Source organism: Zingiber officinale, chromosome 4B, assembly GCF_018446385.1.
Source record: "Zingiber officinale cultivar Zhangliang chromosome 4B, Zo_v1.1, whole genome shotgun sequence".
NCBI lineage: Eukaryota > Viridiplantae > Streptophyta > Magnoliopsida > Zingiberales > Zingiberaceae > Zingiber > Zingiber officinale.
In genome coordinates, this window is record NC_055993.1 from 89,553,650 (window position 1) to 89,568,680 (window position 15,031).

The window sequence follows — 15,031 nt, forward strand, 5'->3', positions numbered from 1 at the left end:
AGCATATCAGGCCCAACGTGAGCCTGATAAGAGAGCATATCAGACCCAACGTCAGCTTGGTATGGTATCCTTTCTTAAAAATTGATACTATCTCCCCCTTTCTATAAACTCAAAATGTGCTACCATGCTCCTTATCAAAAAAAGAAATTAAAATAAAATAAATTGATTCACCATAATTTTAATTTACACAAACACAAGAATAGTATATTACAATTATTCAGTATCTATAGTTTAAAGTTTTTGTCAGACATGATTTTATGTCCAAGTCTAAATCTATAAACTCTCATATCAGCTTATACAAAGTCTGCAGATCTTTAGAACATCAAACTCTCTGCATAGCGCATTATAAAAAAAGCACAATCCAACCTACAAAACAAAAGCACAATCCATCATAAAAAAGCCAAATCCAATTATTATGGAACATACACAAATACTTACGATTTGCTTTGTGTGGGGCCATTAACTTGAATCACTTTATACTCTCTCCCGGAGAAAGGTGCTAAACCTTTATGCAATATGTGATAGTATGACCAGTTTAGCTCCTTAAAAAACAATACCTACAACTATCAAACTATAGTAATTAATACATAAACAATGATTATTGGATATAAGGAATTTGTTACTTACAGTTTGATTAAAAACATCAGTGTAATTTTCTGTGGTGCCAAGAGAGTTATAATGAATTATTTGACCTTCCTCCAGGTCCATGACCATTAGATGCCAATGATCATCTTGGTTATTTAGAGGACAGAAAATATATCTAATGCCCTTGTCCTTATCAGTTTTTGCAGTTTGTTTCAATGCATTCACGTGCATCATTCCAAACAAGTCCTATGCAAATAATAGAGCTATTTAGGTGACTGCATCCAATAGATATTATAAACAATTTACAATGAGATAAGGGACATACTCGGAATCCAACCCCACAAAATATGGATGGGTGGTACGGTGAGTTAGAGTTTTTGGCTTCATTAGCAAGAATATTCTAATAAATATTTATGCAATCCCCATTGGTGTATTGCGTCCAATCAAATATTGTCAAAAAAGATTGCATATCTAAAGAGAAATTATCATTTGTCTATATTGGTTGCACCGTCTCCCTACACATAAGGATACAGTCAATGATATTTAATAAATTAAAAGTATAATAAATATTATTAAACTCCAATAATAATCCTTCGTTGACATGTGGTTTAAGTATTTAGGCTAACAACTACGTTACTTTAACTGACTGAGCTTCAACAATGCATCGGCTATCATATCATCTTTACTCTTTTTAAAAAATGTCTTTGCTTGCTGAGATAATTAAAATACTACTATGTCATTAAGGATTATAAAATAACAACTTACCTACTCTTGACCGTACCTTCAATATTTTGATTTTGACCTTGTTAAGTTCATGACATTTCTATTCTATTTGTGATGAACTTGTATCTTCGGTCTTTGATGGTGCAGGAGCATCTGGTTCGACAGTAACAACAAGCTGTTTGCCTTTTTTTTGTACATTCGGATATCAAACTTCTCTGAGTTCTCTTTCTTTTGAGGCCTACCCGAAAATTAGTTGCAAGTCTAGGCAGATTAGGGTCTATGCCTTCTGATGCTCTTGGCTCCCCTGATACCTTGCTTTTTATGACTTGTTGGAGCTCTTTAATCTTATTTTCGGTATCGGCGATGATTTTGTCTTTTACATTTAAAATTCTGTTATCCACATCAGAATTTATAGTGCCAGTCTTGGTGCCACTCGTATCTCGTTCCTTATGCAGTTCACTTATTTGTTGATCCTTTTCTTTAAGCATAGATTACATATCAGCAATCACAATATCCTTTGCTGCTACTAGACTATCCTTTTCTTCTATCACCGTTGCTAGGTTTTTATTAGCTTCCTCCAAACTCTTAGTAGCTTTATGTAATTCTTGCTTTAAACTTTCAATTTTTTCTCCCTTTTCCTTACACAAAATACAATCTACCATATCGTCACACTGCAGTAGACCTTCTTCGGCTTGCTGTAAAGATCTTTGGGCAACCAACTCAAGAGACTCAGTTGGCTGAGCCCGGTTTGGTAGTAAATCCAACTCTGATTCTGCCGGAATTAAATCTACTAAAATTTTATCTGTAGTTACACGGTCTATCATTTTTTTGACTGTGTTAACATGATAGTTAGACCACCTCCACCGTAGTATTCTTGGTAATTTTTCTGGATGGTCTGGATCAATAATCCTGATGTGCTCACACACCCATACCAACAATATGATTATAAAAATAATTCATAATCTTTACAAACATTAAAAAGGAAGAGATTGTTGGAGCAATCTGGGTACCCTAGGTTTTGATATTTGGGCAAAGATTTAAGTTAGGTTTATTGTTGTATTTGATATACATTGTGAGTGTGCAGAATACATGTACAACAAGAAAAGTCCAAGGGTGATCTTGGCAAAAGAGGAAAGTCCAAGGGTGAGTCTTGGCTGTGTAAGTCCAAGTATGTAGTCTTGGCAATGAGTCCAAGTGTGACTTGGCAAAGGATGAAGTCTCGGAGCGTGGCTCTTGGCAGTAAAGACCCGACAATGATGACAAAGCTAATGGAAGCTCCAGAAGGCAAGCGTGAAGGATGGGGAGGCAATCGAGGGGCGCAACGTTGATGGAGGAGGCTAGAAGGCTAGGTCTAGGTTGTGCAGGCAAGGACGAGTGCACGAGAGATTGTACTTAGGTTAAAATTTCATTATGCACTGTAGCAGCACTGTAGCATTACTGTAGCAGTCGACTGGTGTTTTCATCAGTCGACTGGTAGCCGACCGTTGGCTTGTAAGGGTCAAATTTCACTTATGACCAGTTGACTAGTGGTTGTACCAGTCGACTGGTGGCGGGAAACACAACTAGGTGTTTCCTCCTGAGCTCTATTTAATAGAGCTCAGGGAGCTTGGCCAAGGTTGACGAAATTAGTGGTGGTTAACCCTAATTAAAGTCTCCAACTGCCAAAGTCATCTAGCGTGCTTGTACTAGGTTGTGGCGAGGTTTCTCCACCCACAAGGAGCTACGCGAGCTAGCCAGAAGTTCTTCGAGGAATCATCCACTGACGGATCGGGATCGTCCATCTTACGGACAGCCGTGGAGTAGGAGGTCTATCTCTGAATCACATTAAATCAACGTGTTAGGTTTACTTTCTTTGGTTAGTGTTTGTTTTTGTATTCTGCTTTGTGCACTAAACATTATAGAAGCGACGTTTTGGGTAAGACGCTATTCACCCCTCCTCTGGCGATGTCAAGGTCCCAACATAAGTGTCAAAGACTCTCGACCCGTTCAGACGAGTTATAAGTGAGTTGAGCTCTCACACCTCCAGACTCTTGCATCGTTCAACCAAGTTATAATCAAGCAAAGCCACACACTAAAGTGTCAAAGACTCTCGACCCATTTAGACAAGTTTTAAGTGAGTTGAGCTCTCACGCCTCCAGACTCTTGTGTCATCCGACCAAGTTATAAGCAAGCAAAGCTTTCACGCCTAAGTGTCAAAGTCTCTCGACCCGTTTGAGCGAATTATAAGTGAGCTGAACTCTCACGCATCCAGATTCTTGAGTTGTTCGGCCAAGTTTCGGGCGGGCCCATCTCTCACGCTCTACAGTGCACTTACATTACGTTTGGAGGAAGGAACATAAAGGTTAAAGGGAATGAGAACTCTAAAAATGCTGAACGGATGCACATCGACTTAGACTTAGAAATTTTTTACAAAAGCTATTGAGTTACCACAAAAGGTTGATGATAAATACAATATAAAGCTAAGCCAGATCGGTGGTCACATGTCAGGGATAGAATCTACAATCTTCTCCCTCTGGATATTCTTGTTCGAGACCTCAGTGGAGAGATAGCTGCTCTCCTTTAGTTGCTGAAGTATCCCATTGATGCCATAGTCAAACAGGCGAAAGGACTTATCGGTAATCATTTGATTAAAGCCCTCTGATTGGAGATACTCAACTCTGAAGGTCTCCAATCGGGCGGGCTTGTCTTCTTGTAACTTGATAAGTTGGGCCTTGGACGCCTGCAACTCAGCCTTCAGTGATTGCAACTCGATGTCCTTTCCAGCTCTTATTTGTTGGTACTCCTCGATTTGGAGCTCGCTGCCCATCTATTCAGCCATTCGGATAACTTGCTCTGTTGCCAAAGCTGTGTTTGCCTCATGAAGTTTCTTGGCCAAGACCCGGGCAACTAGTGTTCACAGAGTTGATCTTGGCATCGAAATTATGAGCATGTTTGGTCAATCGGTCGAGCTGGAGAGCCTGATCATGATTCTTGTTCTTTTCAACCGTCAGTGCCTACTCAGACCCTAATAGCTATTCAGAGGTCTTCTCCAAGTCTTCTTTTAGCTGAGTCACTTGAGTAGTAAGCCTATTGACCATGGCCTGCAAGGCACTTGACTCCCCGATCGGAGTTTGCTGTTGCTTGTTTTCATGTTCGAGGAATGCCAGCCTTTGACACATAGCCAAGCTTTCAATCCAAAACTGCAAGTAAAAGAAGTCAGTTAAGATTGACCAGGAAAAATAAATGAGAATTTCAAATAAGTTTACCCTAGTAGATTTCTAACTAAAACTATCAGTAGGCTCCCTGGGTAGGATAGTCACCGCCCTAGCCCTAGCATCTGCCCAAGTATGGGTTAGGGGACCTTGTATCCTTATCTGATGTTCGGGGGAGTACGACTCGACGTCGTCCGAATGACTCCAGTCATCAGTTGGCAGTTTGATAATGGTCGTAATATGCCTATGCCCGCTCAGATTTGAAGGCTCCAAAGTAGCATTGCCCTTGGACATAGGGGAGGAATGGATAACTGAAGTAGGGGCCGCTAGGTCGACCAGTGGCGGCATCAAATAGGAAATTGGTGCATTGTCATCATCCCGACTAGAAGTTTGGACAAGGAAGGGGGCTGATCAGAAGATGGCAGTGTTGGCAGGTCGACCATTCTCTCATGGATAGTGGATAAAGAGCTCTCACCCCGCTCGGATGGAAGTCGAGGAGCTGACATAGCTATAAAAGGTTACGGAATAGAGGCCTCCAAGCGGGAGGAAGCCTCCGTTCGGAGCCTCTTCCAGTGTTGGTGATGGATCATAGGCTCGCTGAATGTCTCCAACTTAGAAGGAACGACTACTGGGACCACGGAGGGTCGGGCAGGTGGAAGCTCGCCTATGGTAGTTGCGACATCGCTTCCCGCCGCTTGGCTTACTTCTTCGGTCTGCTCCTTCGATGTGCCGACCGGTAAGCACCCATGACTTTCCAGCTTGGGCACCTCCTTTGCATTGATCTCGGTATTAGTTGGCTTATGCGTGTTGCTCATCAACGACTTAAACATGACTTGAGTTGTAAAAAAAGAAAAAGAAATAAGTTAGAATAAAAAATGACAGATATAGAAATAGCTTACATAAGAAATCGGATAGCCAAGTTTGGATGAGACTCAGCCTAAACATATATAGAACGCCTTCCTGTAATAATTTATGGATGTGATATTTCTGACCGGCCAACTACGCGGTAGCCTAGAGGTAGGTTGGCTCCCAGCGATACTTTTCCAATGCGGGGGATTTGGATAGCTCCATTTGCCAGTCGGGAAGTTGAATGTTGAAATAATGGTCCTTCTAGCTCTTATTAGTGTTGGAACCTCAAGGTTGTTTTGATGTGATCAAAAAGTTAAGTTAGGTCCTGTGGTGTTTTAACTTTGTGTTTAAGTGTGTAGGAGCTTAGGAGCACAGGGGGTCGAGAAAAAGACGCAGCTAGCAAGAAGGACAGCACGGGAGAGAGCCGACGGGCTCGCTGCGTTTGAGGGACGAGGCGCTGCGGAAGAATACACCGACGAACGAGAAGGAAGTGTGCGATGTTTTCGAGGGACGAGAAGCCAGAGCGAAAGATTGCTCGGGGAGCAAGAGACGCAGTTAGCGAGAAGGTCAGTATGGGAGAGAGCCGACGGGCTCGGTGCGTTCGAAAGACGAACTGCTGCGGATGAGTACGCTGCCGGACGAGAATGAAGCACACGACAATTTCGAAGGACGAGAAGCCGGAGCGGAAGCACGCTCGAGAAGACCGGAAGTTGGGTTCGGGTGAGCCCTATTTCGGATGGCCGAGATCATCCAAGCAAGCGGAGTCGGAGCGGAAGACCCGAACCGAGGTGAGCTAAACCAGAGCAGAGGGTCCGGACCGAAAACGTCAACATTGTTGACTTTCTTAGTCCGGGCGCTCGAACCCAGATTTCATCTAGATCATGGTCAAACGTGATCTATGCAAAAGGGATAAAGTTTTATCCCCTTCCCAGGCGCCTAGAACCCTCCAGGCATCCCGACCAAGGCTATAAATACAGTCTTGGTCTAGAAGCTTTTCATTCATTCAAGCAATTAGCAAACCAACACTTGTGCGCTTCCATTCTTAGTTTAACTTCTATTTTTTGTTCATCTTTGCTGTAAGAGGCTTCTCCGCCTGAAGGAGATACTAGTGCGGCTCATTCCTTGGATTAACAACCTCCCCGGTTGTAACCAAGTAAAAATTCTTGTGTCTCTACCTTTTTTAATTCTGTCTTTAATTAATGTCCGAGAAGGGTAGTTTTGTTTTTATTTGGGCAGGCTATTCAACCCCCCTTCTAGTTGGCCAACGTGTTCCAACAATTAGAGGTAGACATCTTGTCAAAGTAGACAGCATCCACTCGAGCCTGGAAAAGAAAGGTGTCCGGCTTGGACAATTTTGGATAATAAAAGTAGTAAAAATGTAGGGCAAAAGAGGAATTCCGTATGACAAAATAGTATAACAACCCCACACTGTAATCTAAAGGAGTTAGGGATCAACTGGTGTAAGGGAATATGGAAGTACCTATGGATCTCAGAAAAGGGATAGATAGAAAATCACATACTGATGTAAAATTGGTCTTTGAAGAAAGGAAAAAGTCATCCGGAGGCATATGAGGGCGAGCATAGGCAGAAGGGATTGTGATTCTATAATCATCGGGAATATGGTAGGTCATCTTCATTTGATCAACCTTGTCACCCTCGAAATCAGATGCGATGAAGGTGTACCACATTCCGGGGACAGGAAGGAGAGCACACTATAGAACAAGAGATAGAAATCGAGGATTGCAAGGCAGAAAAGAGAAGAAGCATACTCGGGAAGGATCACCAGTGATAAGTAAAGAATAGAGAGCAAGGAGATGAATGAGAAGAAGACGAAGGCAATATAGTGAGCAAAGGAAGAAACGGAGGGTTTAAAAACTCTGGGGGCGCTGCCCTGAGCCATCCGATTAAGTGTTTAGGAAAATGAGGTTTAATCTTGGCTACTGAATTCAAAAAGGTGGTCATCGCATCAGATCCAAACAGTCACCTGCCACATCACACATGCGGCAGCAGGAAAAAACGACATGTGGCTTTCGACTACAGGCAACATTAATGAGGAATGAGAATATATGATTAAAAGGCGTGGTTGACGTGTTTTACATTAATGGTAGAGGATTTGAACAGTTTTTAAGAAATTATGATGACATTAGTGGCAATTAAAAGACACTAAGTGAGGGCAGTCGCTCGGAGGAGAGATTAGAAAGAAGTTAAAAAATGGCTAAGTGTTGTTCGTGTTAGATTCGACCCGCAACAACTTCGGAATATAAATAGCCGAGCGACGGCTCTAATCTCTAGTACGTCCGATCGGGAAAAAAGTAACTTCTTGACAAATAGCAGGAACAATGAATGTCACAGTCGAGCGACGACTCTAAACCATAGAACACCAGATTAGGAAGAGGAGTTGCAGAGCATATTAATTGTCTAGTCAGTTAGACTTACCACCTTCTTTGACTAAACTTAAAGGGAAGACTTGTGATACGGTGATAAAGAGGCACCCCACCAAAGATAGGCTAAACCAGTGAAGAGAGGCCGATGTGGAGGTCAAATTCAAGATAGTTAAAAGCCCAGGTCCACAAATCGGGCATAGTTGGCAAAACGAGCAGGGTCGTCCGGACAGATGGGGTCGTCTGGACGGCCGTAAGCGGAAAACCTGTGATTGGGGCTAAGAGACAAATAATGAATCCCCTGACCACCATCTTGATCGGATGTCATGGTCGGTCGAGTGAAAGGCATCCCTTCAGTAACAAGAAACCCGAGTGAAGGGAAGTGGCTCTGTTCGATGCGACTAAGTTGAGACGTCCCCGCCGAGCAGCCTCTGTGCCCGCCGAGTGGCTCTTGGTCGGCCTAAGGGGGATCCACCTGCTTATCTCCTTGTGCTCTTTTGGAGGTTTGTGCCACTGACAATAGAGCATATTTAGCAGATAAATCACACTTTAGAAGCTTTCAGTCTGTCATATCACAGATTTGTGTTCTCGTTTAAGAAAATATGTCAAGGATACTTTTTGACTTATCTTTTCCTAGAATGCTTTGAAAAATGTACATGCACTTTGAGATGCGTGCATATATGCTATAATGACACTATAAAAAGGAGTTTTTATCCACATGCGGAGGTATGCGTTACTTTACTATTCAACATGCTCATTTCTACAACTTTTCCACTATTCTCCACCGTATCAAGGATTGACTTGAGCATTGGAGGGACAACGCTGGAAACCCCTTCTCAGCTCGGCACAACACTTCTTGTCTTGCAGGACCTCGTAAAGTCTTCATCAAGTCAATCGTAGAGCCACATCCCTAGCTAACCATCTTTTCCACTTTCGGACGGGATCAAGTCAAATGCATCAATCTACTTGAAAATCTACTATTATATTAAAAAGGTCGAATTTGTCACCCTAACGGTCCCACACTATTGGTCTCATGGCTATCTATAAAGAGATAAATGGAGAAACTATAGTTAACTACTATAGGAGAGGGTTATTCATTTGACTTTGTCGAAAATCGATCCCTACCCGTTGTAACAAGCTCTACCCCATAATACGCTCACAGCCTCCCACTAGTCATGAGAGCTCACATGGAGAGGGAAGGCAAAGCAACCGATTGGTAGACGATCCTGCATGGTGAACAGTGCAGAGGAGAGGGAAGGGAGGCTGTCAGCAACGAGCAAGAAGAGAGATGGGTGCTGCTACGATTCGAGATTCATGAAGGTGGGAGTTGATCGGCTCACTGATCAATTACACATGGCGTAATTGACTGGTGAGAATCTTGGATCGATTTGGCGATTCGCGAGCACTATGCGCGTCATTTTTGCTATTCACTATTTTCTCAATCGATTGGCACATGCGGCGTGATCGATTCAGCCAGAGGTGTCTACTGTGCGCGTCAAACCACTGTTTCACTGTAGGTTTTAATGGATTAGTGAGGGAGTTGGATCGATTCAGAGGCATTTGGGCTTCATGGAGGACTGTTGGTTCACACGCCACTGAGCTAGACTCTTCTCTGTTTAACATAGAGTCAGCCCCTTGCCTTGGCCGGTGAGACTTGTTCTCGCACGGAGGGGCTAGCGGGGTGGCCAGAGCATGGGCACTTGCTGGTGCTTCGCCGTGATGTCTGATCAGAATGGAAAGAGCTAATTTCAGATGGTGTAGTGACATTTCTTCCATGCTTAGTGTTTGCTGAAGATGGTTGTTGTTTCGGACGAAGGCTGCCAATTGTGGAGGATGCACAGTGTCGTCTACGCCTATTCTGGGCTAGATCAAATGGTTTGAGCTGCTGATGGAGTCATGACTGCTGGCTGTTCAGTTGGGTGAAAGAAGACACGGAAGGGTGAAGGCCAGGAGATGCCACGATACTCATTGGTTGGGTGAGGGTACTGCTTACTGGTGGCCAGAGCTCTGGAGAGGGGCCGGAGCTTCATTGATTTCATGTGTGGTGTGGTTCGGGACTACGTTGGGCAAGGGATTGCTAACCTCTTCATCACCAATAACCACTTAAGGGGCTGCCAGTTCAATTTTTGTATCTCCGGCGTGGAGTTGGTAGGACTTAGCTTGCGGAGGTGAAGAGGCAAGGAGGACACAAGCAAAGCGATGACAGTGACATTCGTTAGTGGCAGTGATGTATGTCAGTGTGTTCGTAAGATAGTGCATGTACCTGAGATCATATGAGGCTGTGATGAAGGTTGGTGTTTACATACCCAATCTAATGCTTAATGTGTACATTGTCAATCCCTTTGGTGCAGTGCTATATCTTTTAGCGGCCCTAGTTTTCTTAGGAGCGAAAATCATGAGCGGTTAATGTATATCCCTTTCGTTCTGTTTATATATATATTTATCTTTTATAAAAAAAATTCTATCATATAATAATCTCTCAACTTTACCTCGAGAACCGTGAAAACCTACTATGCACGATTAACTGATGGATCTATATTAGCAATAGACTAATGAAATAGTCAAATACACTAATTAGTTAAAAAACCTTCTCTACCAACAGTCAACAAATGGAAATCAATCAAGCACTCCAATTCAACTAAAAACTTTCTGTTCTTGATCCATGCCTAATAGTTGACTAGTCTATTTGGTAGTCGATTGATGGTATTAGTCGAGTGCCTAACGGACTCAAAAAATTTCTGTGCTCGTTTTTCAAGCCCAACAATTGATTCAATCGAATATGACAATATGTTCCCTACTTTAGGCACATAAGCGATTGATAGCAAGTCCATTCGATTTTTGCCGGTCAAATGCGATCATTTTTGCAAAAAGCGACAGTGGTTAGCAAAAATTGTCGGGAGAACCAGAATTTGATAATATTTAAATAAATCATATTTAAAATAAATTTAAATCAGACTCAAACTTATAAAAAAATAAATCAGATTTGAATATCATAAAACTTGTTTACCGACTCAAATATTAAAAGTTTAATTTATTTTAGACTCGATTTAATTAAGTTATGAAACAAATTTAAATATCATAAAATATAACTCAGGTTCACTTGTTTATCGTCTTAATTGTAATTACAACCACATTTTTCCTATAATGACTAAGATGACCTGACATATTTTTTATCATCATTATATTTATTATAATATTTTTATATATTAATATGAATAAATAGGCTTCTTAGCCACGGTGATTTCAGCTTGGTTTTTATGGGTTCATGAATGACTGCGTCGACCGTCCTCACCATCTCTTTCGGCGAGGTAAACCCGTCGTTGTTCATGTAGAAGAGGTGCAGTATTTTGCACGTCTTCCAGAAGAGATCCTTGCAAGGCCTGGGAACGACGCTCCCCTCTTGTTGCACCACCATTCTCAAGAGCTCGGTCCTGGCGGACTCTATTTCCCCTTGTATCTGCTGCTTTGCTTCTTCTTCGGACGTCGAACCGGCACTGTGGAGAACGCGTAGTGATACGGCATTCACCTTCCCTTCTTCACATTCTCTCTGCGGAAAACAAAAAGAGGAAAGAACAATTTGTTTCTTAGGTTCTTATGAAATTAACAGACGATATGGTCTACTGGTTTTTAAGGACAGTTTGTTTCTCTTACTTGGAAGCCTTGCACGTCGTTGAGCAGACGCCCACATATGCTCACTAATCGGAACAAATTCTCGTATTCTGTATTTCTGAAGGCACCTTCAGGAAGTTCCGGAACAAGGAAATAGAGTGCTGGGAGAATAACTGGTTCGAGGGCAAAGGAGACGAACCCATTCTTCATGTACTCATCCAGCGAAGGAACTTCCTTGGTTATCCGGCACTCTGCCTCTTTCATCATGCAATTCATCAATCTAAGCCACTAACCATACGGCCATCTGTCACAATCTTCATTAAAGTAAAGAAAAGAAAAACTTGAAGTCTTCAGATCTTACTGCCTCAACTAAATGGTGGGTGATAGCTCGCTTCTGCAATATTGATGCCTTGGTCCCAAGCTCATTGATTGTGTGGAACAGAGCAGAAAAAATGATGTTAACTTGTTCAGAATGCGTCTCCTTTTCCCAATTTGCATCCCACCTATTATCGATAGCGAAAAGAAATTTAGCTTGTGAACCTTTTAAAGAAGATCAAATAACAGGAAACGGCACAGACTTCTCCACCAATGAAATAAGATCTTGAAGCTCCTCTACAGATTCCCCGTTGTCAAAGAAGTCATCGACCACAGTGGCAAGGACACTGCTTTTGGCATATGATATGCGAGCATCGCTCATTCCAGGAGAGAAAAGTATTGCAGCAGCGGAAAAATAGCAAAAAGTCTGCTTTTGCCTGGCAAATTCCAGTTGATCTAGTTTGCTATCTTGCACCCAACTGTCAAATCCAAGAAATATGAACACTGAATGAAAAAAAAAAGAAAAAGAGGAGTCATATGCACAAAAGAACGGTGGAAATACTTGTCGAGAATTTGGAGTTCTTCTTGATATGTTCGCTGAGAAGTTCGGAAGGAATCCAATGCCAATCTCACTAGATCACTATCCTTTATGCTATAACGCCTATTTACAGGTTAGGGAAAAAAAATCATTAGCAGAAAGCTGAAGATATCATTTTTGCCACACACTATATTCAAATCTTACTCGCATGAAGTTTTGAGAGCATGTGAGTTGCCATGAGTGAAGTTCTCAATGGTACTTTTATGCTCTAAACGTTCCACATTGGACCAAATTGGAAACTTTAGAGCGTAATCAACCTGAGCAAAACTCCAAATTTGTGTTTGTTCAGACATGGTTTTCCTTTGCAAGTAACAACTTTTTATCATCAAAAGGCGATCGACTATTTACCTCTTTTAAATCAATCTGGTGTCCGAGATTTCGGTTGGTGCTTAATACTTCTTTCAGAAACATTCTTGACCAGGATGCTAATTTGTCTAAACCTTGCTCGTTGGGAAATATTTTGATTTGTGATGTCTTGTACAATTCCAATACAGTGTTCACATCCTTATATCCTTGCAATGCATTGTTAAAATAGTCCTCATCTACGAGCCGACTTAAGCAATCTACACCAAATCAAACCAACATCACAGTCAGCAATAGGTATCATACATTTGATTCAATATTGACATAACAATCACCTGAAGATACATCGTATCCATTCAATCGAAGAAGACGAAAAGCCATGGCACATGTGGCTACATCTGAATGGATTTCTTCCTCCTCGAGCAACCAGTTTCTGCATATGTTAGAAGGAAACTTTGTTTAAAATATCACAATTATTTGAAAAGAATTAAATATTTAGCAGTGCACCTATATGTTTTATCCAAGATGCTCGTTATCTCATGTCTGAAGTGCTCAGCTATTCCCAACTTTGTTTAAAATATCATAATTATTTGAAAGAATTAAACAGTGGTTTTTCAATAGGAAGTTACCAAATCTCAAAGAACATTAAGAAATGAAGAAGAGAGTTTTGTTCTTAGGCAACAAAGCCAGGATTCAAAAACAATGGTTATGATGCTGTATTAATGTGTTATGATCACTGGATCCTTTGACCTGAACCATTAGACTAAGTATAATGTTAGATGGATAACTTCACAGTGAACATGTCCTTGATGCAAAGTAAATCATCAAATTCGAAGATGCACAAAGCAAAGTTCTACATTTGAACTGACGGAAAGAAGGTATATTTAGATGACAAACGCATAGTCTACATCATCTGCATCAAAGGAAAAAACGTGTATATAACATTCTTAGCATGCTCACTTAAACACCTGGTAATCAAATTGTTTTTTATCTGCCATCATATGTGATGCAATTAATGCAACCCATGAACAGAAAATAGGAATAGCTTCTTCTCTAAATTACAACTTGGTCAAAACATTTCCAACCTGTGTAGTTCTGTATTTTGCCGGCGAAGCATGTTATCTATCTCATGATGTTCTATAGGAACATCTAAACCAATGTCGATGGCATATTTAAGCATGCTTGGAAATACAATATCGAAGCCAATTGGTGACTGCAAGCGCTCGTCCAAAATGGACGAAAAATTACTCCTAATAAAGTTGAGACCTGCAATAACAACATGACTAATCATTTTAACACAGATCACTCAAATGCTATAACACTGTATGTTATCACATACCCTTCCTGACTTGTTCCTGACCAACTTTCCAGCGTTCCAGGGCAATTATACAAGCTAATGTCGAAGACAAGTAGTCTTTAATAAGAAAGGATTGGAAATGATTAAGTCTCCATGATCCATCAGAATGTTGATGCTTTATTATCCAATCAAGGAATTGTGGAAAGCATGGATGGTTAGGAGAAGTTGGAGAAGGAACCATAGCTACCCATGCAGTGTCATAAGATGAAGCTGAAAGTTGGACCTTCTGGAATTGTCTACTGATTCTTTCAATTGATCCGCCCTGACACTACAATAAATTTGAAACTTATTTGAAACATACAACAAAGATTACCATCATATTTCGACGATAAATATGAACAAAATTGCCACTTCACCATATATATTTTGTTGCCACTTCTATGCATCTTGCATCCTAGATCAGTAAGTGCTGCACCAATTAGCAGGAATACAAGGGATTATATGAGAGAATTTTATTAGAAAAGATTTTCACTGATTTTCTATTTACGATAGATGTTTGCAGTGTATAAGGAGCAAGAATGAAGAAGAAGAATACGAAAAATAGGTTGTAAGTAAGCCTTGCATACAGAACATTGAACTTACTACCTTTAGGAGCAACAGCTATGACAGAATGCATGATCTGCAATGATGGACTCATTGGAGAATCTGTATCTGCACACCTTAAGTTGAAAGGAGAAGAAACATGCATCAGCGAATGATAATAAATAGTTAGCATTTCCAAAGAATAGTCTCTCCATAGACAATAGTGCATTAATTTACAAGCAATAGTTATGACAGAAATTGTAATTCCACATGTTTTACATGTTTTATGACAGAAATTATCAATCCACATGTTTACGTGTTTTCTAGGAAGTCAATTGAATAGTTTTAGGATGGTGATGGATTGAGATGGATGTTAGAGCTGAGATTAATGTTCGACAAAATTTATTTTTTAAAAAAATATTAAAAGAATGTCTCATTCTAACTTTTTTTTTTCTTTCAAAATAATTTTTTTTTATTTAAACGGTTCAATACTTGTATAATAGTCTTGGTCAAAAAATAGTTGATTAAAATTTTTTAACATTTGGTTAGGGCAAATAAGAAAAGTAATTTAGGAAAAATAATTAGGGTGTAATATCTT

General features: G+C 40.8%; 1 protein-coding gene across 1 annotated transcript; it reads right to left on the bottom strand.

Moving 5' to 3' along the window:
• Nucleotides 1–10,805: 10,805 nt before the first annotated feature.
• LOC121977710 (ent-kaur-16-ene synthase, chloroplastic-like) lies at nucleotides 10,806–14,561 on the bottom strand. Its single transcript, XM_042530152.1, has 12 exons — nucleotides 14,497–14,561; nucleotides 14,268–14,320; nucleotides 13,894–14,179; nucleotides 13,640–13,820; nucleotides 12,890–12,987; nucleotides 12,600–12,814; nucleotides 12,396–12,508; nucleotides 12,216–12,314; nucleotides 11,917–12,132; nucleotides 11,700–11,841; nucleotides 11,381–11,626; nucleotides 10,806–11,276 (listed from the first exon to the last, which is right to left on the bottom strand). Exons 1-12 carry the CDS (start codon nucleotides 14,546–14,548, stop codon nucleotides 10,929–10,931), a joined length of 2,049 nt encoding a protein of 682 aa, XP_042386086.1. The 5' UTR covers nucleotides 14,549–14,561; the 3' UTR covers nucleotides 10,806–10,928.
• Nucleotides 14,562–15,031: the final 470 nt, after the last annotated feature.